General features: G+C 41.5%; 2 protein-coding genes across 3 annotated transcripts; one reads left to right on the forward strand and one right to left on the reverse strand.

Moving 5' to 3' along the window:
- Nucleotides 1–212: 212 nt before the first annotated feature.
- Nucleotides 213–1,297, reverse strand: LOC106660491 (acylphosphatase-1). Its single transcript, XM_014383464.2, has 4 exons — nt 1,094–1,297; nt 979–995; nt 599–708; nt 213–509 (listed from the first exon to the last, which is right to left on the reverse strand). Exons 1-4 carry the CDS (start codon nt 1,230–1,232, stop codon nt 392–394), a joined length of 384 nt encoding a protein of 127 aa, XP_014238950.1. The 5' UTR covers nt 1,233–1,297; the 3' UTR covers nt 213–391.
- A 939-nt stretch (nt 1,298–2,236) lies between these two features.
- Nucleotides 2,237–18,776, forward strand: LOC106648088 (cell growth regulator with RING finger domain protein 1-like). Of its 2 annotated transcripts, none has more exons than XM_014364766.2 (6): nt 2,237–3,738; nt 6,859–7,016; nt 16,066–16,237; nt 16,336–16,477; nt 16,702–16,809; nt 17,605–18,776. In XM_014364766.2, the coding sequence occupies exons 1-6, from the start codon at nt 3,620–3,622 to the stop codon at nt 18,085–18,087; spliced, it is 1,182 nt and encodes a 393-aa protein (XP_014220252.1). In that variant the 5' UTR covers nt 2,237–3,619; the 3' UTR covers nt 18,088–18,776. The 2 variants fall into 2 exon arrangements, with proteins under 2 accessions (XP_014220252.1, XP_014220253.1); XM_014364767.2 differs by having other exon boundaries at nt 2,237–3,720; nt 17,605–18,087.
- Nucleotides 18,777–18,877: the final 101 nt, after the last annotated feature.

Here is an 18,877-nt window from a genome sequence, read left to right on the forward strand (position 1 = left end):
CGTTTTTACTTTCAAACTTTTGCGATTTAAACTCTTTTCTTCTGTGTTGTCGACTCTGCAAGTAAATAGTTTCAAATTTTAGTTAACGATTGACTCGAAATAAAGTTTCGAATTTTTCGTGACTTGGAAGATAATAACCATTCTTTAACTTAGGTACAAAAAATTTGTTTAATACTCATTTTAAAATGATCTATTTTTGTACAAGGGTATAATTGAAAATTACACATTTTTCTATGACACTTTGATTGACATTCACTTAACACACTGATTCATTCTAGTTGTTTATCCGAAAAGGCTAAATTATTGCTTTTGGGTTCGATATTAGAGTCGAAATGACACATTTATAAATATATAATTGGCTGGATTGCTCCAATTTCTCACGGGACGTTGATTACTTCTTTTTAATGGTAAAACTGTCAAGTGTAAGCATGTCCAGCTGCTTCTCATTGCGAAATTCAGCTTTATCGATGGCTGACTGCGGACTACCAGTCGTTCTCAGCCAATTTTTCCTGTACAATGAGAAGAAAATTAGAATAAAAAAATTATTAGATCGAGTATGCGATTGAAAAATACGCTTGTGATATATCTATTTACTAACATTTCTTCGACTTTTCCTTTCTCCCCTTCGACGTATCCCACAACTGTGTTGTGATCGGTATTCATGCACCATCCACTCAATCCAAGTTCTTTAGCTTTTGACTGGGTAAACTGCAAAAGTAAATTATACTTGAAGAATTCATGCTATCTTAACAGTAGTGAATCGATAAAGTTTAAAGTTTAGCCGATAGATGACGGAAGTGGTCGGACACAGAAATCGATATAAGTGGTTCGATAAGTAAGCTCCCACCGCTACCAACTCGAAAGCTCGCGCGTTGTATACCTCGATAAACCAAGCCAACACAGTTAACCCAAACTGAATATATTCTTGAGTTCATATAAACGCAGTTTTGTATAATAATTTCGAAAAAACGGACTTACCTTGCGGAAAAAGACACCTGCAACAGACGATACAAAAGGGTTAAGAGTCACATTTGGATTCATCGATGATTGTTAAATTTGTGATTAGAATAAAGAGACAAGTAGCCGAACATACCTTGAACTCGGCCGTAAACTTCGAAATCCACACCTACTGGCATGTCTTCGGGAGCGGCAAACTGATGCAGCAGACAGAGAAAAGCAACGAGGAGGGTTGAGTGTACCTCAAATCTACGAAGTATATTTACGACGATCATTTGTCACTAGACGAAGACGGATCTATTTAAACAGTAGACTGACACATGTATATTGTCTGCTCAAATTATACACATACATGTAAACAGACAGCTAAGCTGAACGACACGACGAGAGATGTCGCCGGAATCGACCAAACAATGCGCGAAACTGTAGCGCGTGAGCGACCCAGCGTCAAGCCATCGCATATTACTATATGGATAAGACTTACTCGCTATGATTCGCAGCAGCAATAAACGAGTCGAGTTCATCTGCACCGATGCACATATACTTACCTAATAAAATTGTCAGATCAATTTTGTTGTAATTTCCAAAATAATTTAAAAGAATTCGATTGTAAAGCGAAGAAAAATAAACAAGTATTTCAGGGTGATCGAGAAAATTTTGGTGTCTACTGAACACTGCATTATGGAATGACGAAATCGACACGCGATAAAATTGGAACAGATACGATATATGCGGGAAAAAAGTTGCAGACCTTAAACGATTTTTTAGCGTCAACCTCGAACAAATGAAATTACAAAGACCGGCGCTCGAAAAGTAGGTTAATCCTTAGGATTTAAATTCACATTGGCATCATTAATAACGATGAAAAATAGCACAAAGCAAAATAAAGGTTTGTAACGCGAGAGATAAGTTTGCATTTATCTAAACGAAGCAAACTACGGCATTTCATCGCATCGCAAATAATCGAATTTGAATCAACGATGTATAAAATAATGTATCGGCTGCAGAGAGAAAATCGCACGATTTTGACGTGGATCAACGCGAGCGAAATATCTCCTCTCATTGGATGTACGAGCAACAGCGTATAGGCATAGCACACACGCTATATAGGTATAAAGCATAAACATGTCGCGTTGTAGGTGAAGTTTCCCCACCCACCTGGCAGCAACACCGTCGCCGCTACTGCGCAAGCGAGTAAGAGAGAGAGAGAGAGACGGGACGCAAAGTTGCACGCTGCTTCTGCGCTCGCATCACACAGCGGCAGTCAGTTGAGTTCGGTTCTGCGTCAAGTCAAAGCTGCGCTCAGCGGCTTGAGCGATAAGCTCCTCTGGTTTCGCTCGAGCTACACAATAATATACACATTGCACATTGACGTTTAAAGGGAAGCAGCCCAACAAAACGGAGCAAGTGTCAAACGAGAAGGGCCGTGATTCAGCCGTTTACATCGCTCCTGCCTGAATACAACAAGTGCGCGAAAAGTGTCAAAGGGTTAAATTTGCTGTAAAAGCGGGTAAAAACGCAGTCTCTGCTGCAGGACAGGCATACATCATCGAGAGCAGCACAACAAAAGAACGAGAGATAAAGTGCGGCGTCGGCCAGTGCGTGTTTAGTAGTGGCGTTGCATCGGATCGACGCGACGACTGCAGCTAATCAGCCACGACGTCTGCGTGGTGTATTATGTTGTTGGACGAGGACAAGGCCGAGGAGGCGAGCCTGCGGATGACGTCCGCGCCTTCTTGGCTCCTGCAGTGTTAGCTCATCTTCGCGTCCAGACAGAGACAGACTCGAAATAAATCACATTTTTCTCGGCTTAGCTCGCTCTCGTATCGCAAGCTGCTCACCTATATCTACACGCACTCGCACACTACGCAGACAAAGAGAGAGAAGAGAGAGAGAGAGAGAGAGGATAAGGAGTGAATTGTGATCGGCCGTCGCTGTCAGCCGTGTCGCGCGCGCGGCCCTAGCAGTACAGTATATAATAAGTGCTGCTCGTCGCTCATTGTCGCGGGCAAAAATAATACATTACAGGCAGTACTGCGAGCGAGCCTCGACGAGAGACTCTCGTCTACATAACTGTATACATAGCTGTATGCTTATATACGTATATGCAGCAGCAGCAGTAGCAGCAGCCACGGGCCACGGCATTGCAGCTCACACATACACACAGCACTGCGGCTGTGCATGTATAACCTAAAGTCGTGCTGGTGATATCATTCCAAGTCTAAATATACATATATAGTAACTCACACGATCGTCCGTGCTCTCTCGCACACACACATAGACGGGTGAAGACACGCGCATCGCAGCAGCGACGTCTCGCAAATACGAGACGAGTGAAAGATTCTCTCGAGTCTATATATTATGTACACATGTGTATGCACGACGTGTATCAGTGGATCAAGTCGCATGTAATATAATTATATCTGCGATTGCCTGCGCGACTCGTAATCATTGTGTGTCTGTGCGCGTGTGCGTGTATCGAGCGACACAGAGCCGTCAACGTCAAATTACCTCCTAAACGTATAACGTGCGGGATAGATCGATTCAGTGCCGCTGTCGCTGTCGCTTCTGCTGCTGCTGCTGTCGCTGCACTGCACAAGTATCGCACGGATATAGACGCCGTTTCGACCATTATTTAATTTTGACAAGAGAGAAAGAAAACATGACTGCGATACTGATATTCGTCGCGGAACTGTCGACCAATATATTCCCATGGCTCGTTGTCATCATCTGCTTTTGCGGCTTCTTCCTCTTCATGATGAGGTTTGTTTCCGATAATGGGTAAGAATAATTACAAGGATCAGTGGGGCGAAATAATTATAACGATGCCCGCGCAAGGTCGCAGTCAGCTCTCGGCGAGATTAATAGCAGACGCTTTAGAAAACAGCTGATTACACACATTTTCAGCCGATACGTATAACGCTCGAGGTGTTTATTGATCGATGCCAAAGTCTCATTTGTACACCGGCTTTTTCCAAAGCTGCACATTTGAATGCGCGTCACATGTTTACGCTACCTGACAGCGAGAAACACGAGAGACTCCAATTTACCCTTCGTACGTATTTTGACTCTGCTCGTGCTCGATTGGTGCAAACTGCGGCTCGCTTGCACCTATTGTATAGATATAGCCCGAGTCGGGTGCGAATCGAGTGCTAAACGCGTACGGATGCACTGCCGACGCTCTCGGTGCGTCTGCACTCGCGACGCCCAACCCCATGATCTGTCCCTTCGGTGCACGTGTTCTTGAATGTTCTCTTCGTAGTTGGCTTCTTTTGCCTCGTGCATCTCTGACTCTCCGCTTCAACCGGCCGGCCGTCTTGGCCCCTAACTGCATTTTTTCTTAACGTCTTTGCGTTAAATAATATCTGACGTATTGATCTCCAACCTAGAATCTTTCTCCATGTGTTTTGTTTCTTCAACTTGTCGGGATAAATAAGCTCGATTTTTTTAAATTAAATTCAAGTATATGCGAATGAATCGTGCGCTCGACTGACTATTTAAATGCCATTTGCGATAACATCGCTTTCTTTATCTACTATGGCTAATTTTTGAAAACAAAAAACTACACGATCAAAGCTACGTTGATTCCGACTTTTCGGTTTAATTTCATTCACCTCTATGAGAACATTGGCGGGTGTAAATACTGTAACAGCATTCGACCTTGGCTGTAAAATGTTTTTTCAATTTTGTTTAGCTGCGAAAAAATATCGCGCTCGATGACTGGACGTATTATTGCTGCAAATTAAAAAAATCTCACAAGTCATTAAAAAGAAAATAATCAAAAATGTTAAGATAAATTATTGGCAAAAAAAGAAGCAGAGGTATGAAAAATAGAGACGCGTACTTTTCGGATGAATGATTTTTTCGGTCAAGAAGATGGCATTTGCTAGTGATATAGTGTACATTTCCTTTCTATTGTATGCCTTGCTCGTTTGACGTCTGTGCGCACGAGTGTGTAACAGCCAATGAAATGAGTACGTATAGTCTGTCAACGTTCATTTTTACATAATACGGCTTATAAATGCGATTAGCATATCTAGTGTGCACTTGATTCTTTTTTCTCACTCTTTGCTAAATTGTGTATTGAATTTTGAGGAATTAGTCATCGTCATTGTTCTTTTATTAATAGTCGAACGATTGATGCAATATGCTCGCTTTAGGACGTTTACGAGCAACAATTAGCCGAATTCAATAAGCCATCGCATCATCGCCTAATCATATTACACTTACGCGGCAAATCGCAATTAACGTCACGTCTTTGCTTTGCAACATTATTACAGCATCCAATCAGCTGTACATTTACAGTTGAAAACATTACAACCGAGGATAGAAAAGTAAAGCAAAAAGTCGCGCTGCGACAACGTAATTTCGCTCGCATCAAGAGCATCGTCATGCTGCGTAGTATTATAAAATATAAGAAAGTGTGCCGGGCCACTAAACTGCACACATGCTTCAACTGCGCGAGGACGAAAGCCGCAAAGGAGCCTTTAATAAATGACCGATTCTATGGAACTCGGTGAATTCGTGCGTGCGTTTTCACGTACACATGCGGTGCCTATCGGAGCTCTGTGCGCACTGCAGCCCGAGCGCACGCAGAGCCAGCATTATGTAATGTATTACGCTGCTTTCGCAATATTAAGTGTGTATGTAGCAAATAGCACACATTAATACTGCTGCTGCCGGCTAGTTTTCTTTCTTAGGTGCGTCAGCCGCGCGTCCACTTGCATGGCTCGGCAGCTGTAAAATTCTCTATGCTCTTGTAATGCATTTTCTGGCTTATTTTTCACGTGGCCATAGGCGTTGCAACTAACTCCATGATAATCGCTCGATCATGCATCTTGAGACTCGAGGCTCTGCGTAGTTTTATGCGAGCTTTTTTTTTATTTCCACGGAATTTATACAAGAAACTTTTGAGACATGTTTACTTTTATAATCGGCAATTTTCAAACGAATATTTACTCAAATTATTCTCTATATCATAACATGTTGGCATCACAAAAAGTTTCTAGGTTCGCTTGTTATCATATTTACATAACTTTCTGCAATTCATTTTGCATTATGCGACGATCTGGCTAGGCTTCAAAATTGGCCATCTTTTGCAGCAGTCACTTTTTTGCGCAAAGCATCATGTATAGTATAAAAGCGCATAATCAAGTGACCACAATTTTAATATCATGTTTACTTTTTTCTCGCTGTCGGCGTGCGACATCGTGTTTCTTTGTACTTTTCCTCGAGAGGCGATGACAAGAAGCACTCGAAGCTCTACCTGTACGTCTGTCACAAGTGCATCTTGCGCGTCGATTCCATTTTCTTCTTCATCAAACGGCACACGATTAAACAAACTTGAAATTAAATGATTTTTCACCTGACTCCCGATCGATCAGTTGCACGCTTTTTTCTCGAAATGTTTGCATTTGGCATGTTGAATTTGTGTTGTCGGATCACTCGGTGACGAGCAGGTCATCTCGACAATCTGACGCTTCTCGTTTCTCTGCTGCGGTTGGTTTTTTTCTAGGTCGTTGTCCTTTGCACGTGCCTGTGAAACTTTTAAATGCATTTGAATTATGAAGGAGTTAATGGCATTACAACTTTTTATACATATTGGTACTTTGAAAATTGAAGAAAGCAATGCGTTGGAACCGACGATGCGCTGAAGCAATGATCGATATATTCCCGTAGAAATACCTAGTTCACAATCGATTCGTGCAGTATCGCAATTTTAATTATAGGGGTTTAAATGTCAACGCGAAATGCCGCTGCGATCAAATACGCGCGAATTGGCAAATATTCACGTGCGTGCGCGGTGATGAGTTGACGCGCGCATCTACGTAATAGAGCGAAGAAAACACACGAGGCAATTTTATCGGGCAATTGATTTATCGATGAACGTTAATTTTGTAGGAACATGATGGTGCTGCGAGTCCACGGAGACGATTTGATGTTCGGTGGTACGAACGACGTCATGGGACACTCGCCCCGTATACCACAGATGAAAATGATGAAAGTCCACATACCGTTCACGTTTAAATTGCACGAGAGCCTCAAAAGCACATACAGTGGTGAGTGTTTCTTTGCTTTTTTTTCTTTTAAATCTATTAGTAACTTTCAGACGCGCTTTGCGCGCATCAGTTTTTCAGTCGTCCTTAAAAAAAGTTATTTTGACCGTAGATGTTCCTTTATCCCATTTCAATTAAGTCAAAAGTCCGTCGACCAATCATAGGCCGCATAACATGGCTTTACTTTCAGGTCCATTATAATTTTGAGAGAGGAAATCATAATCGACTAAATTCAGTTTGAATCAAGTCAACTGAATCAAAACGTCAATCAAGTCACGTCGATTATTTTTGGCGTAGAGAGTTTTTATATAGAAATTATCGGTTGATAACAATTTTAATGAATACATCGTGAATGAAATGAAACTGTACGATTACAGCCTCTGACGAATGTTGAATGCATTAGAGAATTCTAATTATTTTCTAAAATCGTTCATTTCAAGAAATGTATTTTTGATTTATGCGCGCGTTGACGTTTTCATGAACTTTATCCATTATTCAAGAAAAATAAGGAAATATTACGCATTGAGCGAATCAGAATTGAGTTTTTATTTATGATTTTTGGCAGAAACTTTAGAAATTTGGGTTAAAATTAAAAGCAACAAAAATTTAAACAATAAATACGTGGGAGGTGGCAAAATTTTTTGCAACCAAGTCCATCGACTTGTACACGCGCGCAGCGCACATCGCCGTGTGTGTATTTCGAAGGTTTGCGCAAGCTATTAATGTCGTGTATAACGCACGTCGTATTCTCGCGCGGGCGAGCGACTTCGACTCGAGGAGGCATGAGCATTGCCTTTCGAGTTAACGCGCTCCGAGACTCGTTTCGACATATATAAACTCCTCTGTCTTTTATAACTTTGTGCGAGTAAAAAAATGGATTCTTTTTTCTTGTACTGGCTCTCTGCTTCAAACATGCGCGAAATGTCACTCCAGTTGATCTACTTTGGAGCAGAAATATCACGTGATTTCAGCGAACGATTTAATTGTAATGTTTAGGAGTGATTTAACTCATTTCTTCACGAGTTCAAGAACCTCGACTTTGACGTTACCCCACACCTATCGGATCCTAATGCATATCATTGACTGATTTGCAATGAATATTTTGTATTCAAATTTCATCGGCTTTTCATTTGTTGAGAGACACTCGCCAAAGTACGGCAGGAAATTGATTTCGCAGACCTAAAACTTGCCTGAATAAACTTTTATACCCGATATTATATTGCAGAAACTTACGTGCGAGGAAAATTGAGAAACCTCGACGAAGCCTTGTAAACATATACACACATCCTTTTCATCCTTTTATTATATTTACCAGTGAAATTGCATCACACTGCGGCTGAGCCTTCGTACGAGTAAATTTATGCTCGTTGGAAATCTTATTTTTACGAAATTCTCTCGTACACGGGATATCAAAAGAGAATCTTTTTTGTTTATGGATATGCAGATGTAGCCAGAGGTTTTTTATTCCTTCGTTGATTTCGCGTGCTTGGTCAAGGCAAAGACAATGACGATGAACTCTTGACTTAGATGCGCTCGGATGGTTGCTTAAATTTTCCCTCGTTACTTTATTCATCTACCAATGAATTGGACGATATAAAAATTTTAATTTGTGTGCAATAAGACCTTAAAATAAGTCTACAACATAGCTGCAGCAAAGCAATCGGGTAGCAGCAGCTGTGCAAGAGGAAATCTCGATCGATTGACCTTGAACAACGGCAACATATTGACATTTTTTCCCCAATGATCCATTCGTTTCAACTTTCTTTTGCATTAATTTCCAGATGTATTTTTAAACATTTCAAACTGGTTTTCAACGGCAAACGATGGACGTGCACCAGCCAAGTGCACAGCACTAAATTTCCTAATGGAAAAATAGCTCTCTGCTAAAATTGGCTTGTTAAGGCTCGCTTCACGTTATATGCAGTAGCTTGTGTGATCAACGAGATAATTTCGCTCTTTGCTTGTAATTTTTGAGTTGCGCAAAAATTAAACCGACACAATCCTGATTTTTTTGATGAAGGGGCTCGTGCCGAGCAGCGAGTTAAACTCGACGACCGTGGCTTCGGCTGACTTGCGCGCATTGCCCCATATGCTGGGCGCAGATTAAAACTTGGCCTGCCTTTTCAATCCCTCTGTCAAGTTAGACGAGTGATTTTCTGTCGAATTACTCGCGCCTCTTTGTAAAGCAGTAAATTATGTAAGCTTCAACAAGATAAATGAATCGCTTCTGCAGTCGTCTCTGAATTGATTAATATCGAAGAAAGTAATGTCTTGGCACACATTGCGCTGGTACAGTTGCCCCTCGAAAATTCAATGTCGATCGCTTGCTTGAAAAAATCATGAGGTGAGAGAAAAGATAACGAGGCTAGGATATTGGAAACCCAACTAGGTTGAAAGAGCTAACGAGAAATGACAAAAAAGATCCAATTGCTCGGCAAACTGTAAAATTTCCATTGGCAAACGCGATCACGACGAGTTCATCGCTTTCAAAGAACTAGCAATAGATTCGGTACGTATTTTTCTGCTCCAAAAATACATTGTATCGAGCGAAAAAAATTCGATCTAAAAAAATGATGCATAATTTAACAAAGTGCACAGCTGACGCGTCGATGATGATGCGTAACAATGGTCTAATGAATGAAGCAAAGAAAGCTTTTGCATATCCATATCGAGCACAAATAATGATTCACTCTTCGTAATACATGTGTACACATTTCAGAGCTATATCGCGTAACTTGAGTATAACCGAAGACTTAAAAATGAAACACAACTCATTTATAATCTTATCATCGAAAATTCAATCAACAATTCCTATGTTTTTATGTTGAAAAAAAGTGGACCGTTCAGAATGAAACGTTAATACCATTTGAAATGAGCTTTTAACAAAAAAAGCATTAAATATTCATCTTTCTCTAACTATGATGAATTATTAGAGAACATTACGTTTGCGCAACAATTATCTAGTAATAACAGCTCTAATGTGAGGTAGTTAAATTTTCTAACGATGAAAATCTTTGAAAACTCTCCGGTGTACTCACCGGAAATGATATTATAAGGCAAATTAAATCATAATTGAATGTCGATTGATTTTTAATCGACTAATTGCCAATCTGTTTTTAAAACGCTTTTATAGATTGTGAATTTAAATGCTAACAAAATACGCAAAAATAATACAGCTCACTGCGAGTACACTTGATTGAAATTAGTAATTTGTGTATTCTATTGATTATACTTACAAATTCACTGCATTGATTGCGTTTTTTTTCCTGAAAAACTAAAATTTCTGATTTACGTTTGAAATTGTTCTTTTATTTTATTTGTAAAAACATTTTTTCTGCATTGAAAAAAAAAAAAAAAAGAAAAGAAAACTGGTTTTGATGCGTGAGCAAACAATTAGCAACGCGTATACCACCAGAATAGAGAACAGAAGTTGGGAATTTTTTTGTCGAAGTTGACACCACGAATGCGTCAACGCAATCTGATACAAATTCAACTGAATCTCTTTTTTCGTTTAAAAAACATTGATTCTTTCATTTCCGTTACCATACCCAGTGAAACAATTGGATAAAAATTTACTCGGGAATACCAAAATAATCTTTGTATTAAATCCGAAACTAAATTTTTGAAAGATATGCTCAATCAATTAATAGTCTGTTTGAACTTCACTGAGAAATAATCAAGTATAGTCTATATTTATCATGCGTGCTTTGACATCGCTTGGGTGCAATTCGACTTTGTGAGGGAAAAAAAGGAACTTTTATGAGCTCACTTGCAAAAGGTATGACACACTTTGCGTCGCTGTCTTTGCGGAGAACGCGAAGCAATCTCAAAAGCGTGGTTCATTTGTACAGCGTATAGGGTCGTGCGAGTACTCGAAAAAACTCGAGTACTCGCACAGCCCTAACAGTAGATGCGTTCGTGTATTGTACTCGAAAGAAAGGGTTTTTTGACCAAAGTCGAGATTATTAAAAATCTTATAAACTCATTAGAAACTTTCAAAATATATAGCAAGATCTATACAAAAAAACTGAACGGATGAAGTAAAATAAAAATAAAATCTCAATGAGATTAAATTCTCGACAAAATTATTGATGTATACACAAGTAGAATTCGTATTCATGCACGAGTATGTGTCATACGCGCGATCTCGTGTGCACGTGATTGAGCTATAGCATGTATACACGAGCCACACACGCTCTTGACTACGTTATTCTCTCGAATATATATTGACGCCAAGTCGCGCGACTCGAGCGATTTTACTGACGTTTAATGTCAGCACAATTTTTTCTTTTTTTCCGGCTCCATCTTTGAATGAGAGAGAGACGACTCGAGAACCGAATTCGTGATCGGAGGCAGCGTCGTGCTGGTCGTTGGTAAACAGGAAGACGCGGCAAAAACGCAAAATATTGAACGTCGGAGCTTGTATCGCTCCATATGCATCTGGATCGCCATTGCAACATTATTAACATTTCAACGCATCACGCACGTTTGCTAATCGTGCGCGAGTTTCTCCCCGCTTACGAGCTAATTGAGCCAGTCGCTTTTTACATTTTTTTCTCTTCTCTTGTGATGTAGCTTCGAAATTCGGTCGAACGATCGCGTAGGTGATGTAAAAATATTTAGATGAATCCCTCGTATAGTCTTGACCTTCGCACGTCACAACAAACTTTATCTACTTGCAAGCACCGGTCGACGACGTGCAAACGAGTTCGCCCGAATAAAAATTATATAAAACCCAAATCGGGTTTTGTCGTCGAGGAACAAAAAGTTGGGTATTAAAAAGCTGGAAAAAACAGGAATTCTCTTCCAGCCCAGATCGAGGGGCTGACACACGCATAAGTCACATGATCCGGTTCGCACACACGTCACTATTGCATTTCAAATATAAATTATATTGCAAATACAGATTTTTTGTCGTCGTCGTTTGATATGCCCTCTAATGTCGTTGCCCAACTGCAGCTTGCGCGTGCCGCGCGATAGTCTGTTAGAATGAACGTTTACAGGCTCATTAATATGTATGGGAATATTTTCCGCGAATTTCATTCGACTTTATTTTTGTTTCGTCTCCTAGCACTGCAGCAACTCAAGCGCAGCGACGTTTCTTTTTTTCCTTCTAACATTTATTACGTCAAATAGTGTTGTAATATCTTTTGAATCGCTCTCGAGTGATGTCAACAAACTCTCAAGTGTATTCCGATATTTTACCGGGCGCGCAAAATTACGATGAAAAAAAAGAAGAAAAAAAAAGAAGAAATAGACGTGTACGTAAGAGACAACTGTTAGCTCTCTCGAGTAAAGTGTGATTTATAAAGTAATCGCTCAGGTTGTGACCTCTACTATATGAATAACATGAAAAAGCGAAGACAGACATGGGAAACACATTGTTTGATTCACCGCTCAAATGCACGTTGTTCATTTCTCTGTCTTTGAGCGCGTTGCAGCTTTGGCCCTCAACGGCCAGTTCTCTCCTTGGCCTCTATATCGGACGACTTTTTATACGTATACATACTTACTTACACACACTAACTTGATAAGTAAGAATATAATTCCCCGCATTTTCAATTGTAACACGTTTTATTTTTATACAAATATTTAAAAGTAATTATTTGATTTTTTTTTCGTGTTTACATCTTGGTCGTTCGGGAGTTGAAATTTCAAGGATGACGAGGATTCAAGTCTTATCTCTGGTTTTTTTTCTCCAATCCTGTTACTTTTAGCATGAATATTTGAATGTGATATAATTAGCGAAATAAAGATAGGCAATGGACCTTATTAAGATTGTTATTTAAACGACGTATATCCAAGTCCTATTTGATACGAAATATTCTTCTAAAATGATTGATGAAAGTATTTTTAATTATCTTGGGACTTATTACAGAAATAATTATTAATCGAGCACTGCAATTAATTTTCGTATCTTTTAATGAATATCAAGGCTCGCTGCTATAAGTCTTGAATGTAACATAATCCCACGCAGATCCAAATTGCATTTACTACTCGTTGGTTTTCATCAAAAGAATTGAACGACATCATGAAATCAGAACTAGTCTCTGGAAAGAACATGCGCAAGAGGAAAAAGGCTAAAAAGTTGAAATCAAGCTACAAACAACGCACACACACACACACACGCGTAGAAGCATGTATGCTCGGAAAGGTTGCATATATACTACCATGAAATTTAAATATTTCCAGAGCATGTGTGTATGCGTGCGTGCATGTGTCTACGTGACCGGCTCGCGCGCGCATGCAATCAAGGTCGCGCACTGGCTCGAGCTGCACATAACTCCCGAGAGAGCTTGCACTAGATATATGTATACTCCGTCATATAAAATAATAATAGCACGCGGCGATCTTGCAAGCGCAGCTCTCAAAGCTGTAATTACAGGTGGAAATATTTTTTCCCTGACTATACTTGCTCAGCCGCTCCTGCTACGGACATGCCGTCGATCACGTAGACCATCGCGCCAAAGGGTTCGTTATTCCCGCCTTTTTCCTCCTTTTCCCGCGCAAAAAGCTTTCTCGCAGCAAACTATAACTTTTTCCTCGTTGCTAGTTCCACGATCTGCAACTTTTTTGATCAATTTATAAATATCCATTCGCTCGAATAATCTCGAATAAGTCATTGAGATGTCACGATTAGAGGTGTAATAACGCAGCTTTTATCCTCTTTTCGTTGAACGTCATTACCATTTCAATGGCGTTTTTTATGATATCTGATGCGATGAGATCGTTTACAAACTTGACTTTGTTGAAAAAAGTTTCAGCGAGAGAAAATAATTGTAATAACGACCATAAAAAGCTGTGTGCCCAATCCTGACGAACGAGCAAAATGAATTCGCTGATTTGCGTAAAAATTTTTCTGCATCGTGTGCACGTGAATATGTTGCATCTTAACCGTAAGCGGTGTTTCTGTGGCAGAAAAAATTGCCCTTCAGAATTGGTAAGTTGCAAAAGTCGTTGAAACGCGTCCATCGAAGGTCAGGCAGAGCGTACTGGGTCGGGTACTTACTATCCAAGGTCACCCTTTCTCCGCGCGTAGCATCTGGTCCCCGAACGTTTCTACAAAAATATAATTAATCGAACGCCAAAATAATGCACGAATAATTTACGCAACGAAGCGACGATTTGACGCTATACTGGATGTGTGTAAAATGAGTCGAGCGAGACCACGTGCATAATATACTTTGCTCCGATACAAAGAGAGAATACGGCCGGCTCGATGCAGCGACGTACACGCGATATGTTTCGCCATTGCAGGCGTTGAATTTTATAGCCGAGGCGGGATTAGGTCTGAAAAATTGCCGCTATATACGCGTGCGTGCGTTTCGCGAAATTTCGCGCCTCACCGTGTCAAGGATCTCGATTTCGGAAAATTTTGAACTTACGCTAGAAAAACGTGTACGCGTCGGCGCCGATTGCCTCGAAGCAGATCGATGTACGCGAGAGCGCGTGTGCTCATTAAATTTGACGCGCTGCACACTCGATATTTTCGATCGGATGAAATTGTGCAATTGGCTTCGTTGAATCGCTGCTGCATGTGCGCGCGTGCACACAAGAAAAATCGTTAGATCGGTGCATTGACTCTTAAAACAGATCATTGTGGAACTAAGAATGCCAGCTCGAGCTCCGGGCTATTGCGTCAAATTGCATAATTCAATGAGGCGATTCGCGTAAGAGAATATGAACCCCCTCGAGCCTAACGTGCACGAATATGTAGCCCAGGACTCTTTCCCACTACGACGCAGACTGTGTGCAGCCTATAGCCAGTCCGGTATATAGTAACGTTGCCTTTTGCGGCTTCTAGAGCCTTTCACCATGCGCGCGAGCTCGCCGTGACGCTGCCTATGTATGCTGTCTATATATGACCGACTTGGGTCGACTGGAAGCATCTCGCGAGTCGAGCTAGTCGCGCTCACCCGACAACTAGCAACAGCGCGCCAGACCCGGATTCTTATGGCCTTATTTCAAGAGCTGCTGCACGTATAAGCGGAAAAGCAATATCGCTCTTCTCAAATGAACCGTTGGCCGAGCCTAAAGCGCAGCAGTATACGCTTACTTGGACGAGGTTTCGACTGCATTAGCATACAATTTATCCCACCGAAAAAAGAAAAGATACTTTCGAAAAATATGCTCGGCCGAGCTGTGCGTGCTCGGCGACTAATCGAGACTGCACTCGAGTGCGTACGTCGAGCAGATAAGACTCGTTTTATTATCTCTCGCAGTTATTCCGCTGCTCGCTTCGAGTCTTCGAGTGCAGGAAAAATAACAAGAGCTTGAAATCTTTCAAAACACTCGAGCAAAGTCGATTTAAGGTAGTAAGGTCGTTGTACGCTCGTACGGTCGCTCACTTGCACACCCGCGCTCGTATTGTCTTTTGCTCGAAAAACGTTTCGTTGACCTTAGCCGAGCGCGCTTCTCGCCTACGTGATTTTTTTTCAATATCTACATCCATTATCGAGATTTGTAAAATTAACAAGCCAGCGAATCGTGATCAAATACAATCGTACGACGGGCAAAACAATTTCGAGCGAGCAAAGTACGCACGATTAAAAAACACTTGTACACAAATTACGCGTATATGATATAAAATTTTTGATTTTCAAAACTCGCCGACGATCGTGTTGACAATGTGCCGTTTATGGCTTGACGATCGATATTGCAATATCGATCGAACCTTGAACTAGTTATTTACGCGATCGCGCAAACATGTGCGCGCAAAAACGCCGCAAACACGCGTCATTCCAAGTCGCGATGCACTGATAATGCCCCATGCTCTTGTCACTTTTTTGTGTCCTTATAAACAAAGTGCAAAACTTTTCTAAAATTCTAGCTGCAGAGCTATTTCGCCTGCCTGTATAGCACCGATCGCGGATACAAGTAGGTCGAGAAAAAGGAACAGTTTGCAATGCTGTGCGGCGAGAAAAATCTCCGCTGTTCTATGGCCTGTTTTTCTTTCTCTCTCTTTTCAACGATCGGCCGCGAGCGTGCACTAGAGCACATACATTTTTATCTCGCATCCAATTAACGACATTTTTTTTGTTTCTCGTTGCAGAGGTCGAGTGCGAGGTATCTAGCCAAGTGGAGTACTCGCTTCAAGCCGTCTGGGGCGTGAGCATACGCGAGCTTCATCTGGCCCTGTGGCAGCCTTGGAGCACGCTGAGGGATGCCGCCAATAACGGCACTCTGCTGCAAGGCCACGCGCAGTACTACTCCCAGCCGAAATCGTATGCTTTTTCAACTATTATTTCCTCCTACACGCGAGTGTTCTCTATTTTCTTTGCATTTTTTAAAAATGACTTTTTTTTCTTTCGAATTTCTTCAGTCGATCGAAGCACAAGGAGGAACGGCTGACGCTGTCGCTACCCGGCCCCGCATTGGAGCTCGGCACACCTCCGCGGCTCTGCTATCCTCTCGTTATATTCCTCACGCGAACGGATACGAAAGACCTGCATCCCGATGAAACGGTAAGACCAGCTCATTATCACGCTATATTGCAATTATGTTGATGCATTTTTTCTCTTCGTTTGCGACGTCGCGCGAGTCGAAGAAAAAAATACGTATCGTGTAATTACTCGAGCTAATTTCGAGATATCAAAGCCTTGCGCTGCTGCTGCTGCTGCTCATCGCCACGCGGAATTATAATTTACACGATCGTCGCTCATAACGCTTACAAATTGTGAACTTCCAGGTAGCTCTGGTGAATGTCGTTCATATAAAGGATGGCGTCTGTACGTTGCCAACCTCGGTCCTCGCTCAGTATCTCAAACAAGCTAACGGACAGTTGTCCTGCCTCAAGGTAATCTCAACATTTTTATTCTCGATATTGCTTTACTATTTTTTTTTTTTTTCGCGCGTAAATTCAGACGAGCTTGGAGTGTATCGTGCCTCTGCGAGACAAAAATGCGGAAACGGGACAATATAAATATTATAAAAGCGCGTCCTGCGGTGCCCCGGGCTTTATTGGACTGAGAAAGAAATTTAAATATTTATGTAAGCGCGCAATTTGGACGCGACGAAAACGACGATATTTTTTCCTATTTACATTCATTAGAAAAATGAACGAACTCTGGCGCGCGTGAGATTTTGCAACTGAAAAGTTGGTCTTTCAAAAAAAAAAAAGAAAAAAAAGTGAGTAGCGCCACTTAAAAAAGCGCATGTAAAAAGGTCTCGTTATACAGCGCTAATAGAACTGCCGGGCTGTTTGGCGAAATTACGACGATTTCTTCAGTGGTGAATATTGCGCGAAAAGAGAGAAGCAGTCTACTTTCGGCTCGCTCTCTATTGCAGCACTTGTACGCGGGTAACAAGGTAATTGTTCGCTCGGCTGCACAATGGCCCGAGCAAAGGCACTCGGCCGCTCGAATTCTAGCCCGAAAATCGTCAACTGCTTCGTTTGCGCGAACAAAATGAAATTCCGATCCGAGTCGACCTTGCCGCTCGAGCGAATCGGCGTCGGTTTTCGCGTTAAATTCAATCCTGAAAAGAAATTAAAATTTCAAAAAGTCGGAGGCACGCAGCTGTAGTCGCGCTCTCAATGCCAAGCAACTAATCAATCTCATCGTTTTGCCCACCTGTTGTTTCTCGCTCGCAGCAACTCTACCTGGCCACGGGCAATTCGACGAATTACGACGAGGCCGGAGTGTCGACGGGCATCGGGCCCCTGGCCCTGGCGGAGCCCTGCCCGAGCAGCAGCAACGACTCGACCTCTCGGGACGCCATAGTCGCCTCCGGGGCCGGCGACTCGAGCAGCGAGGGATCCCTCTGGAACAGCGCCGGCGAGCAGCTCTGCGTCGTCTGCCAGTACTTCCCTCTGTCCCGGGCGCTGCTGCCCTGCCGCCACACCTGCATCTGCGCCGTCTGCTTCTGCAAGCTCGACCGCTGCCCCATGTGCCGCAGCCCCATCAAGTCCTACTTCTGCATCCGGGGCGAGGAGTACATGCCCGAGGCCCAGGAGACCAACTCGTGCAAGCAGAGACAGGCCGGCGGCAGGGCCCACGAGGCCAATAACGCCGCGTCCCACTGGCTGCACGACTGGAACGATCGGCTCACCGATTTTCTCGGCTTCACTCGATGAGATTACTGAGCGATGCATCTTTTCCAATTCATCCACTGAAGCAGCGACGAGTACGACATTTTTCGTTTGCGATGACGAACGAAAGACGTTTTTCTTACTGACTCGTCTCTGAGCCTACTTTTCTCCGGTCGAAAGGAAAAAAAACTGACTTGTGAAACGATGAGTTTTTTTTTCTTTTTTCACGAATACATTAACAAATTGATTGTCAAATTTATATCTTTCAAGTGAATGTCGTCGCCGTGTGAATCGTCAAAGACTGCGTGACTTTACTGATTATGCCATGTTTTCTATTTATGAGAATTTGTGTCAAGCAAAGTAGTGTTTAAATAACAAGACTTTTTTCTGTGTATTTTTTCCTTTCCTTTTCTTACCGTGTAACTTTACTCTGTGTCAATTTTTAAATATGATTAGACGATATTACCGTCCGTCTCTAATGAATGTTTAAAAAATCAACTACTTTGTATGTATTTGTATGAATTATTCGAAAAATATGATTTTTATTCAACTGACTAAATGAAAAGATATTGCGTAACAAAACATTATGGCAAGTTTATATCATCGTACAAACTGACATGAAGCACACGAATTTTTGATTTAATCAATCGTGCCAAACTCAATGTCATTTAATTCTGTACGATTTTTTACATTAAAAAGTAATGAATAAACTAGCAGCACTGTAAATACATAAATACGTGGTAAACATTTTTTTTTTCGTTTTTTTAATCTATTTGTAACTATTTTTCAATGCAATCATAATATCGTAACGTTTTTGACATTTTATATTCGCGCT

This window comes from Trichogramma pretiosum, unplaced genomic scaffold (assembly GCF_000599845.2).
Source record: "Trichogramma pretiosum strain Unisexual culture from Peru unplaced genomic scaffold, Tpre_2.0 scaffold27, whole genome shotgun sequence".
In the NCBI taxonomy this organism is placed as follows: Eukaryota; Metazoa; Arthropoda; class Insecta; order Hymenoptera; family Trichogrammatidae; genus Trichogramma; species Trichogramma pretiosum.

What these genes read in the sequence shown, in the direction of transcription:
- LOC106660491 (XM_014383464.2), bottom strand. Translation starts at nt 1,232, where the DNA reads ATGATCGTCGTAAATATACTTCGTAGATTTGAGGTACACTCAACCCTC. An exon ending in AAAGGAAAAGTCGAAGAAAT is followed by an intron (nt 510 to 598) that starts GTTAGTAAATAG and finishes CTCATTGTACAG; the next exon opens with GAAAAATTGGCTGAGAACGA.
- LOC106648088 (XM_014364766.2), top strand. Translation starts at nt 3,620, where the DNA reads ATGACTGCGATACTGATATTCGTCGCGGAACTGTCGACCAATATATTC. An exon ending in AGGTTTGTTTCCGATAATGG is followed by an intron (nt 3,739 to 6,858) that starts GTAAGAATAATT and finishes TTAATTTTGTAG; the next exon opens with GAACATGATGGTGCTGCGAG. An exon ending in GACAGTTGTCCTGCCTCAAG is followed by an intron (nt 16,810 to 17,604) that starts GTAATCTCAACA and finishes TCTCGCTCGCAG; the next exon opens with CAACTCTACCTGGCCACGGG.